Source organism: Zootermopsis nevadensis, unplaced genomic scaffold, assembly GCF_977971745.1.
Source record: "Zootermopsis nevadensis isolate Lab colony 2312 unplaced genomic scaffold, Znev_1.0 Znev_ptg000204l, whole genome shotgun sequence".
NCBI classification, from domain to species: domain Eukaryota; kingdom Metazoa; phylum Arthropoda; class Insecta; order Blattodea; family Termopsidae; genus Zootermopsis; species Zootermopsis nevadensis.
The window spans coordinates 98,702-121,582 of NW_028259335.1; the positions used below are offsets into that span (position 1 = coordinate 98,702).

Genomic DNA, 22,881 nt, shown 5'->3' on the forward strand with positions numbered 1-22,881 from the left:
ATATTTCCTCATCAGCACAAATCTAAGGTTGCCAAGGAGACAAATATTACCAATTTAATGACTCAAGCCTCAACTTCGGCGCTTGTTTCCACACATTTGCTCGACATTTTTTAGAGCGGGTTACCTTGGCATCTCACTAATTGTTGAATACCTATGTACGCGCATCTAATTATAGGGCTGATACTAACCAAATGTAACACAGACGTAATTAGCTATAAGAAGATGAAAGGGGTTTGGTAAGCATTTTGTAGTTATTGCAAACCTTTTTATACATTTTCAAGATTTCCATCACCAACTGTTTTGATATGGGCGACAGGAAGTCTTTATCTTGTCCACTGAAGACAAGTTTATTGTTTCGTCTTCAATTACATGCACAGCTGCAAATGGCCCGCTGAGGTCAGCACGCCCGGACTTTGAAGGGTCAGAGAAGGTTGTCAACACTGCATCTTTCAAATTACACGACATATTATTTGCAAATGATATCTTATGAAGCCAACTAATTGACTATATGGCTTACCGAACCCGAAGGTTCATCACCGAATTAACCAAAGCCCTGTCCTGGGCCAACAAAATCCAGGCTCCTTCAACTTCTGTCTCCCATAGATCCCGCCTGACATTATCCTCCCATCTACGTCTAGGTCTACCCAGCGGTCTCTTCCCTTCGGGTATCCCAACCAGTACCCGGTGCACACCTCTTGTCTCATCCATGTGCGCTACATGCCCCGCCCATCTCATTCTTCTCGACTTAATCACCCTGACAATATTGGGGGAGGAATATAAATTTTAAAGTTCATTATGCAGTTTTCTCCAGACCCCATCGTCTGCTCTCCTAGGCCCAAATATCCTCCCTTAGAGTGAGAGACCACGTTTTGAACCGATGCAAGACAACTGGCAGAATTATTGTTTCGTATATTATAATCTTCAGGTTCTTAGAAATCAGTCGTGAAGACAAAATATTTTGAACTGAGCAGTAGCAGGCATTTTCGGAATTTAGCCTCCCCCTAATTCCGTCGTGAATAAATTTTGATTTGTTATTGTTGTTTCATTGTTCCGTAAACCCGCGTACTATATAGTAACAGTATCAGAACTTTAACCTGATTTTCGACCACTTTCAAGGTCACTGACAATTTATTCTGGCCGATTAAACGAACGACGTCGCTTTCATTGCTATCGTAAACCACGTGCACTCTTAGCTTCGTGTTGTTGATGATGTGTCCGTGCTATGAATGCTTTTACGAAATCTTGTGACGTATTCGAGTATGGTGACCAAAGAACGTAGAAGCGAAAATCAAGGTAATGCATCGTGGAGATGTACTTTGTATGTCGACTGTTGAACGTTTGAATACAGTCTCGCGAATAATGGTATACGTTGTAAGTGTGCTCGTAGATGTGGAAATGGAGTGCTGACAAGAGTAGGTTTTCTCTCTGCGTTTCTGATAATGTCATCTCTGGTCGCGACGACGATGGCGCCATCATTCTACTTCGTGTGTTTGGGATTGTTTGACTAAGATATTTTGTTGTGACTTCTGCTTCTGTTTTGTAGCGTGATTATTAATCTTTTCTGTATTTGTTAAGAAATATTGAAATAATTTGCTAAGAGCTTAATATTTTTTATTACATTATCATTTATCTTTATTAATGAGGTCAATATTTCTGTAGAATGTTTCCCTGATTTATTTCTTTCATGTTTTCCAGACTGCTTTTATTTTGTTTTTTTGCTCGAGGCTGTTTAGTCTGGTTGTCACATTTAATCTGATTTAGACCTCGAGAAAGTAAGTATCTTGTAATATTTCGTGCAGTGAATTTTCATTACTTGGTTGTTCCACTATTGACAAATTAGGTAATCTTTTTTTATCTTTGTGATCCAGTCATTCTTTTCAGATATTTTATCACTGTTTTGGTGGTGAAACTTGCTTATACATTTTTAAGAGATTATTTAGGAATGTGTTGAATTTTGAATCTACATCAAGGCTGTTTAATACTGAGTGCCAATTTTCATTCGATGTGTTATACATTCTTTAATAGTGTCTTCATTTCTGAGTCTGATTGATATTCTGTACTTATGATAACTGGAGATCGACTTTTTTATTATTAATATTACTAGAAGTCATACATCGTGATCAGATGGAGTAATTTTGGATTCTTATGGGGAAATTAACTATTGCCATGACATTGGAAGATGCTAGTCGATCATTTTACACATTTTTATGGTGACTTTCAATAAGATAATTTGTATTGATGATAATGGGACCACAGTTGACGATGTTGTGCTGTAGGTTTAAAAAGATAATTTATAATGCTTTGTAACTTGTTTAGGAAAGTCAGCATTGCCAGTGGGGGCTCTATATATAGCTAGGACATATATGTTGGAATGTTTAGATTCCAATTGCACAATGCAGCGTCTATTTCTTGTTATTTTAGTGACACAATACATTTATCTAATTAAATTTTAGGTTCTTTTTGGCAATAATACTTGCACCTTCTTTTACCATATTTCATCTAGAGTAAGTACTTCCAAAAGTAACATTTTCAAGTTTTACCTCTGGTGTTGGGTTAAACACAGATTAGGGTGTGTGTTTATTATTAATGGACACTGATAGTTGATCAGTTTTGTTTGAAAGTCCTCTTATGTTATGATGGTGCACCACAGAATTGTTATCTTGATTGTATTCTGAATTTAGAACTGGTTTATTAGCATTGATGTAGACATCTTTCAGGTATTTGGTGACAGATTTGGGCTTAAGCCTAAAAGAAGGGTTAGATCTTACATCAGTGATTACAGGTATCCAGTTTGCACCTAATCTAATTAGCAGTGAGTTGCACAAGCTTCTACTTGCCTTCTGAATTAAGTTGTAATCCGTGTCTGGTATGATCATTCCTATTTAAGGATGAATTGTCAGTTAATCCAATATGTGATTTGTCTGCATTCCAAAGCGCACACTCAAGTAGAATATTTCCACTCCCCACCAACTTGTCTATATTGGGCCTGTCATGGTTGCAAAAGGAAAGTACTAGAAATCTGTTGACTTTGTACATTATGATTGCATAATGTCATGAAAGAGAAATTTATGGGTTCTTACTTGTTCAGTAAGCTCCTGATTATGAGTGTTTGGAATATTCATGCATTACTAATTTTTTAAATAAGCACAGGTGAAATAGGCCTTCAACTTACTTGTGGGGTGGGGGTGGGGGTTCTAAAGAAGGTGGATGAAAATCATAATAAAATTCTACTGACAGTAAAACAAAGGCTTCGTGTACTTAGGAAATTTGAGAACAGAAAATGGGCAACAGAATTTATAATAAAAGTATGTGATAGGGATTGAGTGATTCCATCCTTGAAAGAACACCATATACCAGGCTGACCTACTGATGGCGTATTTTGGGCATAGTTTTCTGGGAGTCCAGTAACACTGGTTTGATTATGGGGAAACTTTCTCCAGAGTTAGTAAGAAATGAGGAAATCAAAAGTTCATGTCATGGTGCGTGCTATGAGAAGTTTTGAAAAGATTGACAGTGAACTGAAAAATGGCTTCAGACTGAGAGTGAAGATACTGTGCCTGTTACAGATTTATTTTTATGGAAGCCCCACAACCCAAATGTTACGTCGAGTTTGAAATCTGTGTGTGTATCTTGTGTTTTCTTTTGATTTGTTTGCCAGCTTTTCCAACACAGACCTTGCCCATGAATTTAAGGTGCAGTGTGTCTTTTATGTGAATGTTCGTTGCTGGTCTTGCTGTTGTTCATTTTGTTTGAGAACATTTGTTGAAACTATCTTCACTATACCAGTGTTGAAATCTTGCAGGGATTGTGACTGGATGTTGATGTGCTGGTCAGGAGATTGCTTCTGCTTTGCAAGAATTCACATGCCCATATTATTCACTTGTTACAGAACTTTCATTCAGAATTTGAATGACTTTTTTATTGTAATGACAGCTTTTGAGCACGTATTTAAATACAAGGATACAATTTGGTCCAATATAATATGGGCTTTTATAGAAATTCCCTCAATGCACAACATTTACATTTTATGATATTCGTGCAGAGATAACCGTATGGAAATGACAGATGTAACTTGGGACACTCTTAATGTCTGTCACATCTATCGTAGGTGATATACCATTGCCATTGGTTTAAATTTTTGTCATGTTCATCTTCATTGATGAATTGGTATACTAGTTTGCAGGCTGATCAGCATTGATAATTTTGCTAAAGAGCATTCACCAGTTGATTAGGCTGTTTTTTGTTAGAAAAAGAAAGTTGATTTTTAAATATTATTTGCACGAGTTTCAGCTGCAAAAGGTTAAAGTTTATACTTGAGGAAGCACCCCACTGTTTCAAGGTACCAGATTGTAAGTGGTAGGGTGTGTGTCATTACATGTTTTGGGGCGGAATTCTGCAGCATGGCGTCGTTACATACTGTTATTTCATTATACTCTTATTTCTTTCAACGTCAATAATCACACATTTCCCAAATGCTTGGGGTTTTATCTAATTTTTTATTCTACATTATTTAGCTTATTTAAAAACTCAGGTTTCCCTTGATATTCGCATAAATCTTTTGCCTTTTACTGAAGATTTCTGTTGAGGGGAACATATGGTTCATACAGTTTCATTCCTACATTTAGATTACTGATTTATTTTTTTAACTTTGTTGTATTGAGAATGTCAGAAAAAAGAAGACTTCTGTGCAGTTTTGGGATCTAACGTAATATTATTCTCAAACACTACCGTGTCCTTATCAATTCACTATTACAAATTCCATTGCCCATGTCAAATCCTAGATGAAAACTGCTTGTATTTTCTTTATACATGCTGTATGTTCACAGCAATGGAACCTGGTCCATCAAGAAAGAGAGTAAAGCATGTTGTTCAGGATCAGCTGTCTGGCTTGCAGGAAGATCCAGCTGCGTGTGCCAGCGGCCCGTCTAAAGGGTAAGTGTTCATCATTACTTCTCTCTGATGTACAGAGAATATTTCTTTCAGCACAGGGAACCTGTAAAATTATGAAAGTAAACCACCAGGTGTATCGGAAGTCTTGACCTGATAATTTTCTAGTGATGTGTAGTGCAGTGAAATCGGCTTTCCTGTGTTATGTACCGTGGTGATACTTTATTGAGAGTGTATTGAACACGGCCTATTGAAGCAACGCATGTGGGGTCAGGATGCTCAGTCATGAGCAATTCGGTTAGAGAGAGAGAGAGAGAGCGGCTTGCTTGCACGAAACTTGTGACTGCTGGCAAGTGACGATGTCTTGCGCTTGCGCAGGACCCCGCCTTGTTTTAGTTTGAAGATTTCTGTCTTCTGGGTTATTGCGCTGTGTAGTCTGGTCGATGTTAACCAACGTTTCAGAGGTCATACTGCCTCCGTCATCAGGGCGATGAATATGCCAATAGGGTGTGAGGAGTTGGATTTTATAGGCAGGGAAGTGAAAGGTGTAGCCTGCCCCGAGCCAATGGGAGCAGGTATGGGAGTGGACCAATGGTAGCACGTGGGCGAGGGTGGGAGAGGGAGAGAAAGGTGAGTGTATTGGCATATTCATCGCCCTGATGACGGAGGCAGTATGACCTCTGAAACGTTGGTTAACATCGACCAGACTACACAGCGCAATAACCCAGAAGACAGAAATCTTCATATTCACCGCTGTGAGAACCTCAAGTCTTACATTGTTTTAGTTTCTTTGTGTTTTGAGGGTCAGTTCCCTTCATAACTCTTGGACCCAGGTATTAAATCAGAATATTCATTGCAGTGTGGATCGTTATGGTTTTCCTGTTGTCATTCGGTTATCCTTTAAGACGCTGCAACGTACGTTCATATTCGTTTTTTGCAATTTGAGGTTGTGTTGTGTTGAGTTGTTTGCGAATGTTGTGCGGGCGGTGATTGGAAGAAGAACGCTAGAAATTGACTGCATATTCGAATGTATGTGACTTGGGCAAGGGAAATTGAGTACGTTTATGCATTAATATTGTGGGTATTTTACACGTGCCATTCTGAGAAGTAAATAACTTCACTCGATTCACGCGTAATGACAAAGCCGCTACTTGTCCTTTGTTCGTGGGTTGAACGCATATCGCCATCTTCATAACTGAGGACTGAGTTGGAAATATGTTTGTAACATACTTTATTTTTGTAAAAAGCCTGGAATGTCATTGCCCAAGAATCTCTACTGTTATTGTTTGTGTATGTATGCATTCAGGAAACTGGATATTTTGGATGTGAATGTTTTTTGTCATTCTAGGAACACTGTACTAGAGGCTTACTTAATTCTTCAGAGTCTGCTGAGTGGCAAATTGTGTGTCACCTGTGTTTGTGCTTGTCTGAAGAGCAGTGCAGCATCACTTTGCGGGCCCACATGATATCACAACCCAAATTCAACCATAAACTTGACCTGTGTTCTTAAGAAACCCCATGTCACTCGCCCCCTCTTTATGTGCGTGTGCATACTGTATGTGGGAGTTTAGTTGGTCCAAGATAATGTGCTTTCAATTAACACTCAGCCATTTTCCACTTCCTAGTAACATTTTCTGGAGCTCAGTTTTCACATAATTGTATTTCTGAAAAAACACATTAACCAAAATGTGTATAACAATAATTAAGAGATGAAAGTGGTTACCACAGAAGTTGCTCAGGGTGAATTTGGTGTCTGGAATAGGAAGAAAATGTGATGGTGATGTCAGGAATCCAGTCAACTAGTCTTCAAAGGACTTTGTACATTTTTGTTTTCAGGACTGGAACAGTTGCAGCCTGGGGCCTTCAAGGTGAGCGCAGAAGTAGTCGTAGCAGCTGGAGTGTAACAAGTAAGTGCCAGTATGACCTGGAGCTTTCCTTGCAAGTAAGATTCTTCTTAGGTTGCCAGCCATGTCGTGTGGTTGAAAGGTAATCTTAAAACCTTGCATACAAACAAAACTGTCTCCACTTTGAAGGACGCTAATGCGAAATGGGTTTTGACCTCTAGAGGTCATCAGTGTCAAAAAGATTATGGTTTTTAACTGAGCATAAAAGGCGTGTTCTTTACAAAATCATATTTGTGTAACACCTCACTGGATGTTGGTGCATTATATTGAGCACTTGGCTGTTTTGTCCACCGGTCTGTTTGCCGTAGTTGCATCACCTGTGCCTGTGACCTTGATGCGTGGGTGTTACTGTTGGTTTTAAAAATGTATAGGGTGTATATTAACTCTGGAATCAGGGTGGCCAACTATTGCATAAGAAAAGTAGTGTAAGATAATGGAAAGAGCCATTTTGTTTCATGCGCACACATGCTTCCACTATTTTACTGTCTTTGCTGTGATGACTCTGGTTTAGTGCCATTTATGTAGCAGAATCAAATGAATTCATGTCTCAGGATTTAGTTCTGGTCTTCAGCACCAGATACCACAGGTGCCATAACTGGAATAAAAGTCTCCCGGCTTCTTATGTCATGCCACGCCTCACTTGAGTGAGTGAGTGAATGGAATTGAATTGAATTGAGTTGGTCTGTGGAACAGGTGCATAATGAAAATATAAAACAAAGAACATTGAGATATAAATTCAAAAATATAGTCTGTGTTATGCTGAAGACATTTCAGTGCAGTTATTTCTCCGAAATTTTGATTTGAATATTTGTGACACAAATGCTGGAAATGATTTATTGAATTGGTGAGTTTGAAAACAGTCTCTTTCTGTGCTGAGCAATTTTAGGTCTACTGCCTTTTAAGTCTTATCATGAAAGTTATTAAATTCATCTTTTAATCACATCGACTGGACGTGATTAGGTTTGCGGTTGTTGAAATGTGACTGCGCCAACAAAGCAGATATTCAGACGTCATTTATCGGATGCTGCGGCTGAGATGCAACCTGAAAGGGCTGTTCAGGAGCATAAATTTAGAAACTTATATTTATCTAAATTATATAAAATGATGCATACAAACAGAACAGTTTACGTTCTGAAAAGCATTTTGTGCCAAATGTGTTTCGACCTCATGAGGTTATCATCAGTGGCAAAAACATTAATTCTTTCGTCTGTCTATTAAAATCATACAATTCATTAGACGATTGCTTGTAATAATGCGCTCAGCATAATAAGGTCGCACTTTTTGAATACCACACTGAATGTTTGAGGATTATGTGAATTTATTTAGCTTAATGTCCACTGGCCACGCTTGTCTTCCTCAGTCGTTGATCCATTCCCCATTGCTGCAAACAAGCAGCTAGTCAAAAATTAAAGTGGCTGCTAGACGCTTTGCTTCTTGAGATGACTGTCCAGTCTGAAGAATGCACTGCACGCGCATAGAGGAATATTACAGCCTATTACAAATGCCATTGCTCATCTTAAATCCTAGATGAAAACTGCATGATTTTCCTTTATACAAGCTGCTTGTTTGCAGGTGTGGGGTATGGAGGGTCATCGGAGAAAGCTAAAGAAGCAGCGGCCAAAATTATTGTGGACAAACTGTTAGTCGCTTCCGAAGAGAAAGTGAACATCATTACGTCTCTCTGATGTACAGAGAATATTTCTTTCAGCGCAGGGAACCTCTAAAAGTATGAAAGCGAAGCGTCTAGCACCTACTTTAATTTTTGAATAGCTGCTTGTTAGCAGCAATAGGGAATGGACAGTCATCTCAAGAAGCAGAGGCTGTTAATGCATGTCCCCGTGTCTTGATTGACTTTGATGTATTTCCTATCTCTGACTCTCCCCTTGCAGGAATGTCTACAATGGGTACCGGGTTCCTTTCCCGGGGGTAAAGCCTGCCGAGGCTGTTAATGCATGTTCGCGTGTCTTGATTGACTTTGATGTATTTCCTATCTCTGACTCTCCCCTTGCACGAATGTCTACAATGGGTACCGGGTTCCTTACCAGGGGGTAAAGCCGGCCGAGGCTCTGAATGCATGTTCGCGTGTCTTGATTGACTTTGATATATTTCCTATCTCTGACTCTCCCCTTGCAGGAATGTCTACAATGGATACCGGGTTCCTTTCCCGGGGGTAAAGCCGGCCGAGGCTCTTAATGCATGTTCGCGTGTCTTGATTGACTTTGATGTATTTCCTATCTCTGACTCTCCCCTTGCAGGAATGTCTACAATGGGTACCGGGTTCCTTTCCCGGGGGTAAAGCCTGCCGAGGCTGTTAATGCATGTTTGCGTGTCTTGATTGACTTTGATGTATTTCCTATCTCTGACTCTCCCCTTGCAGGAATGTCTGCAATGTGTGCCGGGTTCCTTTCCCGGGGGTAAAGCCTGCCGAGGCTCTTAATGCATGTTAGCGTGTCTTGATTGACTTTGATGTATTTCCTATCTCTGACTCTCCCCTTGCAGGAATGTCTACAATGGCTACCGGGGTCCTTTCTCAGAGGTAAAGCCGGCCGAGGCTCTTAATGCATGTTCGCGTGTCTTGATTGACTTTGATGTATTTCCTATCTCTGACACTCCACATCCCACTCATTCATTTCATGGAAAGAAGGGAGCTCTTTGGTAACATTTTGAAAAGTACGAATTTGCACCTTTAAAATACAGAAGTGATGAAGCCATCTTCATTCACAAATACGACTTACCGTCAATTTACTGGTCAGAGCTTGTTTCCTGTAATTGCTATTACACGGTAACATTTTCATCCAGTTATACCTTACAGGGTCAACACTAGTCCATTCGATTTATAATTCATTAGTCCCACGAAAGCATTCAATGAGTTTCAGTCCTAGTGCCACCAAGCCGTCCTGCTTACTGCAAACACATGTCAATGACGTATACAGACTTAAAATGTAAACCACTTACTTCACACATGTGTGCATCACACCGAAACATCAGTTGACAACTGGCCACCTTTCTGCTTGCAATCCGTAATCCACAACACAGACTGATTCACACGAAGCACATTAATTAAGCTTAATCACGGCTGACAGCAAACAACACGCCGTCGTATAAAAATACCCACAAAATGTTCTGCTATAGCTCGTGAACTTCGAAAACACGCATAAAAGCTGTCAAATACGATCTAGTAATCTCAGAGGAGATTATAAATGTTAATTCAGATATCGTCATATCAAAATCAATATTCGTTCCTTCAGATTATATCACTTATCATTGCCTAGAATCTATCATACGAGTGTACTCTTACACACAAGTCTTTCATTTACCTGTAATCATAACCAAGACGTTCGCGTGCGACATCTACTGGCAACATATAAACCACTATCTACTGGAAATATCATGAACTACAACTGTCATACTGGACAATTACTGAACTTTGTACAGCTACGTCGATAAAGCAGGGATCTATCCGTTATTCCAGAATTATAAAAAATTTTAAGATACGAATAAACGGGTGGTGGGTTAAGTGGTAAAAGTGTTTAAAGTCAAGTTTTAAAGAAAGGAAAAACAAATTTTGTAGATTCCCCACAAACCAGTCTTTTTTTTATTATTTTCAAAAAAAGACACATGTTTATACAATTTATTCAGGTACATAATTTTTGAAGTACTAATTTTGCTAACTACAGATAACAGGAAACAATTAGCACATTTCGGTTTTACATGTATCCTTTCCCACAATGAAGAGTTACGTTACATCCCTTTAATCAACATTACTACCTGTAAAGTTTCGTATTCACACGTGAGAAACAGTCACACATAAACCTATGTGTGCCGGGTTCCTTTCCCGGGGGTAAAGCCTGCCGAGGCTCTTAATGCATGTTCGCGTGTCTTGATTGACTTTGATGTATTTCCTATCTCTGACTCTCCCCTTGCAGGAATGTCTACAATGGCTACCGGGGTCCTTTCTCAGAGGTAAAGCCGGCCGAGGCTCTTAATGCATGTTCGCGTGTCTTGATTGACTTTGATGTATTTCCTATCTCTGACACTCCCCTTGCAGGAATGTCTACAATTGGTACCGGGGTCCTTTCCCGGGGGTAAATCCGGCAATGAACCCAGAACCCTAAGACTACGTGTCACTTACGTGGAGAAAGGCGGCTAAGTCTACTACTGCCAAAACGCAGTAGAAGGCGGGGTGGGTCCCCTCTTAACCACTTGAGCCATTTGTGCTGTAATGTGAAAGTGCAAATATTTTAATCGCTGTGATCAAGATCTGCACTTGCGTTTCATGATTTATGCGTCACTTAGGGACACTGTAGCTCCCTGCGTGGGATATTTACCTTGGAATAATAATTAGATCTGACCATAATAAGTTCTTTAATTATCGAGTTGATAGGAAATGCTCTTTCAGCTTACAACGGGAAATAGCCCGAAGGAAAATCCGGTTTTCTAGACGAGTTTCTGCCGACATTCAGACCGGAGTCATTTTGATTTGCTAAAATTTCTCTCCGTGTATGTTTTTTAAGGGCACATACGCAGTCGAATGCCTGCATGCCTCATTCTCGCTTGTAACGGAAATGCCTTTGGAGTTATTTACGTGAATGTTTGCTTTATTTATGCTTCCACAGAATTTCTTGGCTTTTAGAAGAAATGAACTAACCTTCTGCATAAATACGACTCTCCCACCTCTACCAGAGTTTCAGGCACATTCTTCGATATGAAGTAATTTCTCTGGCAAAAATCACCTGGACCACTTGTGGCGCATGAGTAATGTTCTCAGTCGCCATTACAACCCGAAGCCGACACAAAAGCAAAATTACGAAATTCAAGATTATCACGAGCGAGCATGATCTAGTCCGCGTCACAGGCAAAAGTTTGCATGGCGATGAGTTTATTTATGTATTATTGTTTCTTCAAAGTGGGCGTATAGACTTATGAAGAAGTGAGCCCACGAAACTTGTCTGCGCGTTGTATCATCCATGAATGCAGATGTGAGTTCAATTGAAGGACCATAAGAATTGCATTCATTGTCTCTCTCTTGATTTCATTTTATCGTTGGGAGTGACCAGTCGACCGAGGCTGTGGTGCCTCTGTACGCCTTTGGTTGCTGAGCGTGTCCTGTCTCTTGATTGGAGCGGTGGCTTCGGTTGTCGAAACTAGGTCCTGGGTTCGATGGCGCTGAAGCACTTTGTTGAGAAATGTTACAACGTCCGGTGTGTTTCTCGGTTGCGCAACGACCAATGGTCTTTGCCCCTGAATCGGAAAGTGGTGTCAATTGTTACTAATATTTCAGCTTCTCATACGTTACGTGTCGATGAATAGTCATTCTAGGTTCCCACTTTCTATAAAAGCATTTATTCCTGGAGCATAATATTCTTCATATTTGCGTGGAAACAACACACTCCCTCGAACTCGCCAAATAAATTCCTAATTAAAACGTATTGGAATATAAAAAGCCTGTGACGCTGTATTTAAGTCGCGGACCGGGTAGCGAGGCTCCGTTGAAATGTGCGTTTTGGGGTCACTCTTGTGTACAATTCCATGTAGACAGTGAATAAAGAAATCAGATTTATTGGTGACATTTGAGGTTCTGACGGCGCTGAAGACGTAGCTTAGTCATCGCACTGTTGAGCCGTGTATGGCTTAAGACTCGATTGTACCGGGGAAGAAGTCGTGGTGGACTGCATCAGCACGTGCCAATTGTGCCTGTTGCCATGGTAGCAGCAGACGTTCCAATTTTCACGAAAGAGCAACACCAGGCAGGCCAGTGGCGGCACACTTAGATGTAGAACCGACAAGCCTGGGGCACGGAATGTGTTATAATAGTTTTGATCGGTGTATCTAGCTTAATGTTATCCAGTTTCCTCACACAAGAGACATATTCCAAGTATTACGTCTTTATTAGTGCGATTTACTTCTCGGATGGAATGTGCCTGAATTAAAACTTGATGTCCGTACCCTGAACAAGGTTTCAGGAATGTAACTTTGCCTAACCCGTTAGTGGTTACGTCTGCAGGATCGGGCTCTGGACAAGTAACTGTGATGCGTTCGGCGTATGGAGGTGCTACATACACCCAAACGTCCTCAATGTCTTGCAATTCAGTTCTGGTATTCCAGAATCGTTGAATTGAAGGAAAGTCTTACTTCACAGTCTGCAACTGAATGGAAGATCTTGCTTACTCACTCGAGGTTGCAATGACGGGTATAATATTGTCTCCTTTTGTCTGTCAGTACAAATTCCTCCTCAGGTCGAGTGAATGTGACCTTAGCAGTCGACCCGTTTGTCCTATTGGGGAAAGGGTGCACATGATTTGCGAACATCGCTTGATTACTCTCAAGGTTGGCCGCCACCAACTATTGAAGGAAAACTCGCCCTCGAACGCAAGTTCAAGCAATACTTTGTTGTGAGAAAACAGGATGAGGACGAGCACTTGAACCATCAGGAAACAGGTTAGATGAGGCTTAGCACCCACTGGGTATACGATGAGTGCTATGTGTGTGAATGTGTGGTTAGGAATACCGTTAGGTGATGCTGTATGTTCACAGCTGTGGGGTATGGACGGTCATCTCAAGAAGCAAAAGATGTATCAGCTAGATTGCTTTTTCACAAGTTGTTTATTCGTTAATAAGGTTCAGGTAATTGTATCTCCAAGATGTCCAAAGTTGTGTTCATCATTACTACTCAATGATTTATAGAGAATATTTCTTTCAGCACAAGTAAAGTAAAGTTAAGTTTGTCCCGCTATGCGAAAGGTAGGCGCTTGGGGTGAGAGGAGGTCTAGCTCCTCCCTTCCTTGACCTCGGCACTAGATGGGGGTGAGTGGTCAGCATCACCCCCGGCCGGCTTTGCCCCCGAGAAAGGAACCCGGTACCCATTGAATAAGAGGCTGGGTGGGCCCCAGAGCAGGTCTGGACGCAGAGCCTACAGGAAAAATCCTCTGCCCCAGTCGGGGATCGAACCCCGGTCAAAGACAAGCTGACCGCCTCGCAAACGAAGACTGTCGCAGAAAAAACGAGAGAAGGTCGACTCGGATGGTACGAAGACAGAACAATCGCGAAAATCGGACTACAACTGCAGGTGCGTGAGGTATGGATCTTCAGAACAAGAAGCCAAAACTGAAAGTTATTATTGACAAGTTGTTTATTGGTTAATCAGGTTCAGATAATTGTACTGGTGAAATTAATTGTGGCTGTAATATTCCTCTATGCGCGTGCAGTGCGTTTTTCAGAGGCTCTTAATGCATGTTCGCGTGTCTTGATTGACTTTGATGTATTTCCTGTCTCTGACTCTCCCCTTGCAGGAATGTCTGCAATGGGTACCGGGTTCCTTTCCCGGGGATAAAGCCGACCGAGGCTCTTAATGCATGTTCGCGTGTCTTGATTGACTTTGATGTATTTCCTGTCTCTGACTCTCCCCTTGCAGGAATGTCTGCAATGGGTACCGGGTTCCTTTCCCGGGGATAAAGCCGGCCGAGGCTCTTAATGCATGTTCGCGTGTCTTGATTGACTTTGATGTATTTCCTATCTCTGACTCTCCCCTGGCAGGAATGTCTACAATGGGTACCGGGTTCCTTTCCCGGTGGTAAAGCCGGCCGAGGCTCTTAATGCATGTTCGCGTGTCTTGATTGACTTTGGTGTATTTCCTATCTCTGACTCTCCCCTTGCAGGAATGTCTACAATGGGTACCGGGTTCCTTTCCCGGTGGTAAAGCCTGCCGAGGCTGTTAATGCATGTTCGCGTGTCTTGATTGACTTTGATGTATTTCCTATCTCTGACTCTCCCCTTGCAGGAATGTCTACAATGGGTACCGGGTTCCTTTCCCGGGGGTAAAGCCTGCCGAGGCTGTTAATGCATGTTCGCGTGTGTTGATTGACTTTGATGTATTTCCTATCTCTGACTCTCCCCTTGCAGGAATGTCTACAATGGGTACCGGGTTCCTTTCCCGGGGGTAAAGCCGGCCGAGGCTGTTAATGCATGTTCGCGTGTCTTGATTCACTTTGATGTATTTCCTGTCTCTGACTCCCCCCTTGGAGGAATGTGTTAATTGTTTCTTGAAGCTTCAAATATTCTGCCTCTTGTTGTTTTATTACAACACAGGTGTAGGTGTATGGGACTTGGTCAGCAAGTCCTCCTTCGTAAGATGGAGATGGCCGAGGCTGTTAATGCATGTTCGCGTGTCTTGATTCACTTTGATGTATTTCCTGTCTCTGACTCCCCCCTTGGAGGAATGTGTTAATTGTTTCTTGAAGCTTCAAATATTCTGCCTCTTGTTGTTTTATTACAACACAGGTGTAGGTGTATGGGACTTGGTCAGCAAGTCCTCCTTCGTAAGATGGAGATGGCCGAGGCTGTTAATGCATGTTCGCGTGTCTTGATTGACTTTGAGGTATTTCCTATCTCTGACACTCCCCTTGCAGGAATGTGTTAATTGTTTCTTGAAGCTTCAAATATTCTGCCTCTTGTTGTTTTATTACAACACAGGTGTAGGTGTATGGGACTTGGTCAGCAAGTCCTCCTTCGTAAGATGGAGATGGCCGAGGCTGTTAATGCATGTTCGCGTGTCTTGATTGACTCTGATGTATTTCCTATCTCTGACTCTCCCCTTGCAGGAATGTCTACAATGGGTACCGGGGTCCTTTCCCGGGGGTAAAGCCGGCCGAGGCTGTTAATGCATGTTCGCGTGTCTTGATTGACTTTGATGTATTTCCTGTCTCTGACTCTCCCCTTGCAGGAATGTCTACAATGAGTACCGGGTTCCTTTCCCAGGGGTAAAGCCTGCCGACGCTGTTAATGCATGTTCGCGTGTCTTGATTGACTTTGATGTATTTCCTATCTCTGACTCTCCCCTTGCAGGAATGTCTACAATGGGTACCGGGGTCCTTTCCCGGGGGTAAAGCCGGCCGAGGCTGTTAATGCATGTTCGCGTGTCTTGATTGACTTTGATGTATTTCCTGTCTCTGACTCTCCCCTTGCAGGAATGTCTACATAGGGTACCGGGTTCCTTTCCCAGGGGTAAAGCCGGCCGAGGCTGTTAATGCATGTTCGCGTGTCTTGATTGACTTTGATGTATTTCCTATCTCTGACTGTCCCCTTGCAGGAATGTCTACAATGGGTACCGGGGTCCTTTCCCGGGGGTAAAGCCGGCTGAGGCTGTTAATGCATGTTCGCGTGTCTTGATTGACTTTGATGTATTTCCTATCTCTGACTCTCCCCTTGCAGGAATGTCTACAATGGGTACCGGGTTCCTTTCCCGGGGGTAAAGCCGGCCGAGGCTGTTAATGCATGTTCGCGTGTCTTGATTGACTTTGATGTATTTTCTATCTCTGACTCTCCCCTTGCAGTAATGTCTACAATGGGTACCGGGGTTTTTTCCGTGGGGTAAAGCCGGCCGAGGCTGTTAAGGTATCTTCGCCTGTCTTGATTGACTTTGATGTATTTCCTTGAACTGCGTTTAATGAATTGTCCCTTTGCCTATCGCTGACACTCCCCTTGCAGGCATGTGTTCATTGCGAGGTTCGTCGTTGAGGGTTCGGTTTAATGCGTTTAGTGCATTCTTCAGAGGCTGTTGATGCACGTTCGCGTGCAACTCACCAAAACCATAGGACTGATTCCTACTTTGTCGATATTGTTAATCGCACTGGTTCCTTATTTTGTAGTTACCACAAACAGACATTAAATTTTCTTAGATCACACTAACATAAGCAAATGCAGCGGTGAGGCATAAGCCTCGTGTCCCGCAGGTTTTGTTCTTGTTTCAGCCTCCCAGCAGCGCTGTTTCTGAGAAGAAGTTGAGTAGCCATGGAACTTTGCGATCGTGAAGGTCTGGGGGCGCAGCGGTCACCAGCCAACATTTCTGGATGTTTTCTGTTTCAGAGGAATAAAGAAACTTGCAAAGAGTTGCTGAGGAAGTGTCTTGAGAGTACAGACTGCTATAGCAACAGTTTCAAGTACAGGCATTCTGAAAAGTTAGTTGCAGTTGAAAGTCTTATTCGCTGCACTATGGCCTGTTACGGAGGCCTGAGGAATCATTGGGTAATTTCAAGTTATAAGATGGCTGTCTTCTGAGTTTAGCACCATGTAACTCGTCACCGTGGTGATGGAGGCAGCAAGGACCTCTGAAACACTAGGAAACTTCTACCAGACTACACGGTGCTGCAACTCAGAAGACAGCCATCATTGGACTCACTGCTGGAAGAACCTTAAATATAAGTTCAGGTTACTTTTTATGATAATACTTATCGACAATCTCCTCAAATTTATTAATATTCTTTTGGCTTTAGAGTCAGATAAAGAGTGATAATTTTACATCAACTTATTTATACTGATAGCAGAATTTAGTTGTTTTAATTAATAAAATTAAAACAAGTTTTAAAATTTAAAATCAAGAAACCTGGTGATGTTTGTGTACGTCTGTGTCATTACGTAAATTCTTTGGTACAAGTTTCAATTGCATTCTTGAGGAGTCTTGGTAGTGAATGCAAAACTTGTGAAGAAACGTGGCCTGGTGTACAAAAAGAGATTGGCCTGTAACCCCGTATTGTCGTTTAGTTTAGCGCAATTTCAAAATCGACTTTGCCACCACATTTGTGGACGTGCCGTAATTATTCAGTCTCCTGAGTCCTCGCACCCATCACACATGAAGTGAAATTGATCCACCACTATCACTGAATCCATTTGACAGCATTCTTCTTCTTATTGTTGTCCAAATACAATCCACCACATGAACCTTGGGGGGGTGGGGGGGTGAGATTGATTGTTGCTGGTGTGGGCCTGGTTCGAGAAAATATTTCTGCAGATGGATTGTTTGCAGACAGTTCGCACTGTTTTTTACTCACAGGCAGCACATGTTCAGTGTTGACTGGGGTTTTATTCAACTCTTCAACCACCAATACCAACCAGCCATTGACTTTCATAAATAAATGGATAGTTTATCCCTTCAGCTTCAATAACATTGTAGGCTGCCCATCTGACTTGATTGATGGTTAGTCCGACAGCCTTATGCTTCCACTTCATACTTTCGAAAGATTAGAAATGGTTTTTCAGTCTTTTCCAGGTTCAAACTTGCAGGATCGTCCGGATGCTTTTTGTAAGTAGTCTTTTAGAGTGCAACATGGTGTATCATATGACTTTCTTTTGTAAGGTGGCCAGCCTTCATTTTTCATCAGTCATACTGCTTCCTACATACTATGAGCAGTGTATGGGTCTTTATATGCCATAGTCCAAAAAACAACGGATCATAATCTTGTGGAAGCTAAGAAAACTGCTTTTAAATCTAAGGCTTCTGTCGTGTGTACAAAACACCTTCAACTGACACAGAAAAAGAGACAGTCCATGCCACTGCATCCAACTCCAGGACATCTGTATCCTGTCTTCAAGATCTGGATACATGGATTGGCTGGTCAGGGAGGCCGTCAAAATTGAATTGCATCCCAACAACTTCAACAGGGAGGATGAACTTTGCCTGAGCCGGTGATGGAAGCCCCTCATTCACTCCCTCCTAAGGCTCTGGAAGCATCCCAGAGAGCATTGCTTATCCCACCCACCAATACTCTGCCCTTTTCCGGCGAAATCCGTCCCCGGCCAGTACTCCCTTCCACTCTCCTGCTTCCCTCCGCATCTTGACCACCCAACTCCCGTGTGTACCACAAGATGGACTCCTTGAGGCCCTCAAAAGGGTTGTCCTTCGGACCTCTCTCTCCATCTCTCGCGCACTCTACAACTTGCCCAAGCCCTCCTATTGGTTGCCACCCCCTGCCTGATTCTGACACTGGTTAGGATTTAGCTATTCCTTTTAATGTCCTGTTCCTATAAATCTAGCGCTTTCCTCTCACATGGCTCATTCATTGCCCTGATGATGAAGGCAGCATGGACCTCTGAAACGTTGGTGGACATCTACCAGACAACCCAGAAGGCAGCAATCTTCAGACTCACTGCCCTGAAAACCTCAAATCCCACATAGTCTACCAGAACACTGGCAGAATATTGACTGTAGAAATTAATGTATTTGCCTTGACAAACTCACTGCACAACTGTTATCACAATGAGTACTTTGCCATCTAGTGAGGGCAAAATTATCACAAATTTACCCTACAGTCAGTATCAGGCATCGGTCACTTTCAAAAGAGGAATTTTATACACTAAGCAGTTCATTATCACTAATTAATTTGGTGAAAGCTTTATGAATTTTAGTGAATTTCAATTTAAAGATGTCGGTGTTGAGGATTTACAAATGAAACTGAAAGCCTTAAACCATCAAGTTCTGGATAAAAGTTTCCATTGCTGATTGGCCTTCGTTTTAATGTGTACTGTACCAGTTACCGAACTGTGTTACAATTGAGTGTATAAGTGTAAAGGGAATCAGTGTTTAAGCAGACTAGATGGAGAGGTAACGGCATCAGCGGAAGTCAGCTTCGACGAGCCAAGCACTCACCTGAGATGAAGAAGCAGGAACTGCTGTAAGCCAAGATGGAACAGAACCAGCTTTTTGTGGGTCATTCATATTTCTTGCCTCAGCCTTGCAGAACAAAACTGTTTGGAACAAAGGAGACTCTTTAAGTCACACTAAGATTGAGTGTTTCTTTGGTGACGAAACTATTACCTGGTGTGTTTGAACTTTGTGTTTCAGCAGAAACTGAGAGTGAGATGTAAAGAGTAATTCATGTGTAATTTTATGTTCAGTTCAGTTTTTTACTTCTTATGCCACGTGATCAAAAATTCACGCAAGAAAACCCACTGAGGTCACATCATGTAAGCTGGTCTGTTGTGTAGGTGCAAAGATATCTTTTTCATAAGTGTAACGAGTGTTTGTCATCAAACACCATATGGCATCTCGCTTGAACTTAACTCTCCAGAATGATACATTTTCTGATTCTCCTGTGCCAAACAAATCGAGAATGTTGTCTCATGAACCGATTCTATAGCAAAGTTGCACCTCACTGGCTTTTTCAGACATGTTTTAAAGAATGAATGCGTGAATTGCTGAGCACAGTGGACATTTCTGACACACAATATAAGTGTTTTTGTTTTCTGATTTCAATGTAATTTTATTTTTATTTTTAGACCATATGTCAGGAACAGGTTGCTTGACTTTTTGATCACTCTGCTTATACTAATTTCATTTGTCACTTAGCCACACATTTAAATCAATGCCATTTAAAAAAGTGTGCTAATGTAGGAAGTTGTTTATGACAAAGGAAAAGTGTGTTCACATTAGTGAGAATGTTGACCAGGAGCTGTCAGGGCAAGCAGAATGTTGGCCATAATTAGAGTTTTGGAGATGTATTAACATTGTAACTTTATCTAAATCTGAAATTATTCCATTGGTTTACTATTTCGCTACTGAAACCCAAGAGAATGCTTCTGAATGAGTGTGCATGGCCTCTGGCGTGGTGTAAATCCCCGTAAGCCAAGAAGATGTTACATGGCCTCTGGCGTGGTGTGAAAACCCGTAAGCCAACAAGAGATAAATAGAAAAGACTGTGATGTATCAACTTACAACACAGTGTTGTATCTTGGTTGTGTGAAAAAGAGTGTGATACAAAAATCAGACTGTCTGACTTTGTAGTACTAAGATGTATCATGATTTTGTATGGTAAATGCTATCCAGATATTGTATAGTTTCATTTGGTTGAAAAATTAGGAATTAGGGGGAAGACACATTCCTGTTAGTCACATGTTAGGCATTTGTTTTTTGCCCCAAGGAGTCACATTTATTTCAGAACAGGATGTAGAAGCCACACCCCAGGCAGTGCTTACATGCTCAGCATTCTCACACCCTGACCAAACTGTTGTCACGTTTGGCTAAGGTTTACTCAATTCTTTCCTTTGTGTGAGGTGATGTGGGAACTGCACTTGCAGCAGAATCCTAACACCAAAATTTGTGCTAAAGAACCCCATTTCAGTTTGTCTTATACCTGATTGGCTGACAATTAGGTTGTTGCTCTTCATGTTTGAATTGCTACTCCTCGAAAGTTGTAAAATACATGATAGATCTGTTTTGTGTTAATTTTGGGAAAACATTAATGGGAGTCAATCAGCACATTCAGTCTACAGAAGGAAACGATCAGTAGCCATAAATTGTAAGTGGTTATAGAAGTTTGTATTGTACAATAAACCAGTTCCTATGTATGGGCTTGTACACTTTCTCTGATCCTTACTGTCAAAGCTCCTAAGGTATATTAGGTTTCCCATATTTTTTATTCAACATTTCAAGCTTTAGAGGCTCTTTAAGGACTCTCATAGATTCACAGGTTTGATAATTTTGTTGGTTGATCAGAGCACTTGAAATAAATCATTTCTTTGTTCTAGTACCATAATGTCAGAAGAGGTATAGTACATTGATCTGAATCATTCAAACAAAGATTTCTTTGAAACAGGAAGTCAGAATGATGTTCATAAGAACATAAAACATGCTAATGGTAAGAAAGTTAAAACTTCCTGGCCACCACAGGTCCTGGAGGTAAGACTTACAGTGCAGTCATACAATTTTAATCATCCGAAGCTGTCGTATATTGGTCTGGTGTGGTCCAGCGAATGAGTAGAGAGAGCTATTTGAGCTCTGAATTAGGACAGGCTATGGACAGAAGGAAGCCATGATGCCTTACCTCGTCGTCATGTCGATTAGATTAATTTTTATGCAAGTGGTGCTCGGAGGTCTTTCCCCTCAGAGCATAAAGTTGGCTGTGCGTGCACCTATGAACAAGTTACACCACCAGACCTACACACTGACATATTGTTGTTAGAGTGAGAAGATACATTACTATTTCATAGAGAATATGACTTCAGGGATTAAATTATTTGATCAGTTTAGGCAGTGCCTGACATAGATAATATTCTCAAACACTTTTAGAGATACAGAAAATTACATGTATTATGGAAACTGTTAGGAAAGATTGGATTTAGCTATTCTAATGTCTTTTTACCCTCTGTTCCTCAGTGTGGATGCTATACTGTGTTTGTGATAGTAATTACTTAAAAATGATTGGATGTTCCCTGTACTCACAGATTCAATTTCCAGTTTTATTTATTTATTTTGTATCCGAATACACCGTTCAAAGTAGAAATCATTAAATAGAATAATATTAATACCATTGAGATAAAAAGAGGAGGTGGGATAAAATTTAATGTAGAATAAATATGAAAGTAAATTTACAACATATACAAAACTATATTTGAATCCAATATCAGGCATGAAGAATGGCAGTGTCTGTACATGTAGCCAAATCTTCGCTTGTGCAGGGAGAATCTAAGATGGAGGAAGCCAGGAGGTGACCACAGGAACACTGGTCCCTCACACAAGGATAACCCCACCTCATTAGGTTTGCCGCACATCTGCCAGTATAGGTACGGAGTCTGTTCAAAGTTTTCCAGGTGGGCCAGTCTATTTCACTTCTTATTTTCCATAGCTTGGTTCTTTCATCTTTCTAGTTCCCCTGGAGTGGCGAGGTTCTGGCAAGGAAATTCCTTCTAGATTTGAGTCCTTGGTTTGGGAGAATTTGCCCCTTTCCAGTAAGGTAGATTGTATTCTTGCCATCAACACCTTTCACTTAAAAACAGATAATTGCAGTATTTCTCCATACAGCTGAGTTTATTTTACAAGCTTTCAAACAGTTTTGATTTCATGTCATTTTAATTTTATAAAACTAAAGTTATTACAACCACAGTAATGTTTTTGTTGTTTTGTTAAATTGTGTATGGTTTGAATGATGGAACAGCATACCTTCGCACAGTAATGTGATTTAACATTATAGGCCTGCATATACAAAATGTTTATATATAGTTTTTCTATGTGTGTATGCATGAGTGTTCCTAAGCAGCAGAAAGTTTCTGCCCCTCTTGTTTCGGCTAATTCCCAAATCATGTGAGGGCTGGAGGGGAGGAAGTTGTAATTCAAGAGTACTTGGAGGGACTGAGTGAAGTCAAAACAGTTTTTTTGTTTTTTATCATTGCAATGATCAAGATCCAAACTGTATGTACCTGTCATCTAACAAAATGTTTGGTGGAAGTAATTGAATATTCACACACTGTCTTGTCAAGTAATCTCAGATTTAGTGTGATGGTTTCTCATTTATTATATGAGGCAAAAATTAAATGATTAAATATG

The 22,881-nt window shown here is 41.1% G+C and overlaps 1 protein-coding gene and 1 pseudogene across 2 annotated transcripts; both read left to right on the top strand.

Annotated features, from left to right (window-relative positions):
* The first annotated feature begins 1,778 nt into the window (after positions 1–1,778).
* Positions 1,779–20,906, top strand: LOC147870747 (uncharacterized). 2 transcript variants are annotated; one of them, XM_087342051.1, is made up of 4 exons: positions 1,779–2,504; positions 4,827–4,932; positions 6,724–6,794; positions 8,364–20,906. In XM_087342051.1, exons 2-4 carry the CDS (start codon positions 4,829–4,831, stop codon positions 8,474–8,476), a joined length of 288 nt encoding a protein of 95 aa, XP_087198177.1. In that variant the 5' UTR covers positions 1,779–2,504; positions 4,827–4,828; the 3' UTR covers positions 8,477–20,906. The 2 variants fall into 2 exon arrangements, with proteins under 2 accessions (XP_087198177.1, XP_087198176.1); XM_087342050.1 differs by lacking the exon at positions 1,779–2,504 and adding an exon at positions 2,511–4,108.
* LOC147870748 (U5 spliceosomal RNA) lies at positions 4,524–4,636 on the top strand (annotated as a pseudogene).
* Positions 20,907–22,881: the final 1,975 nt, after the last annotated feature.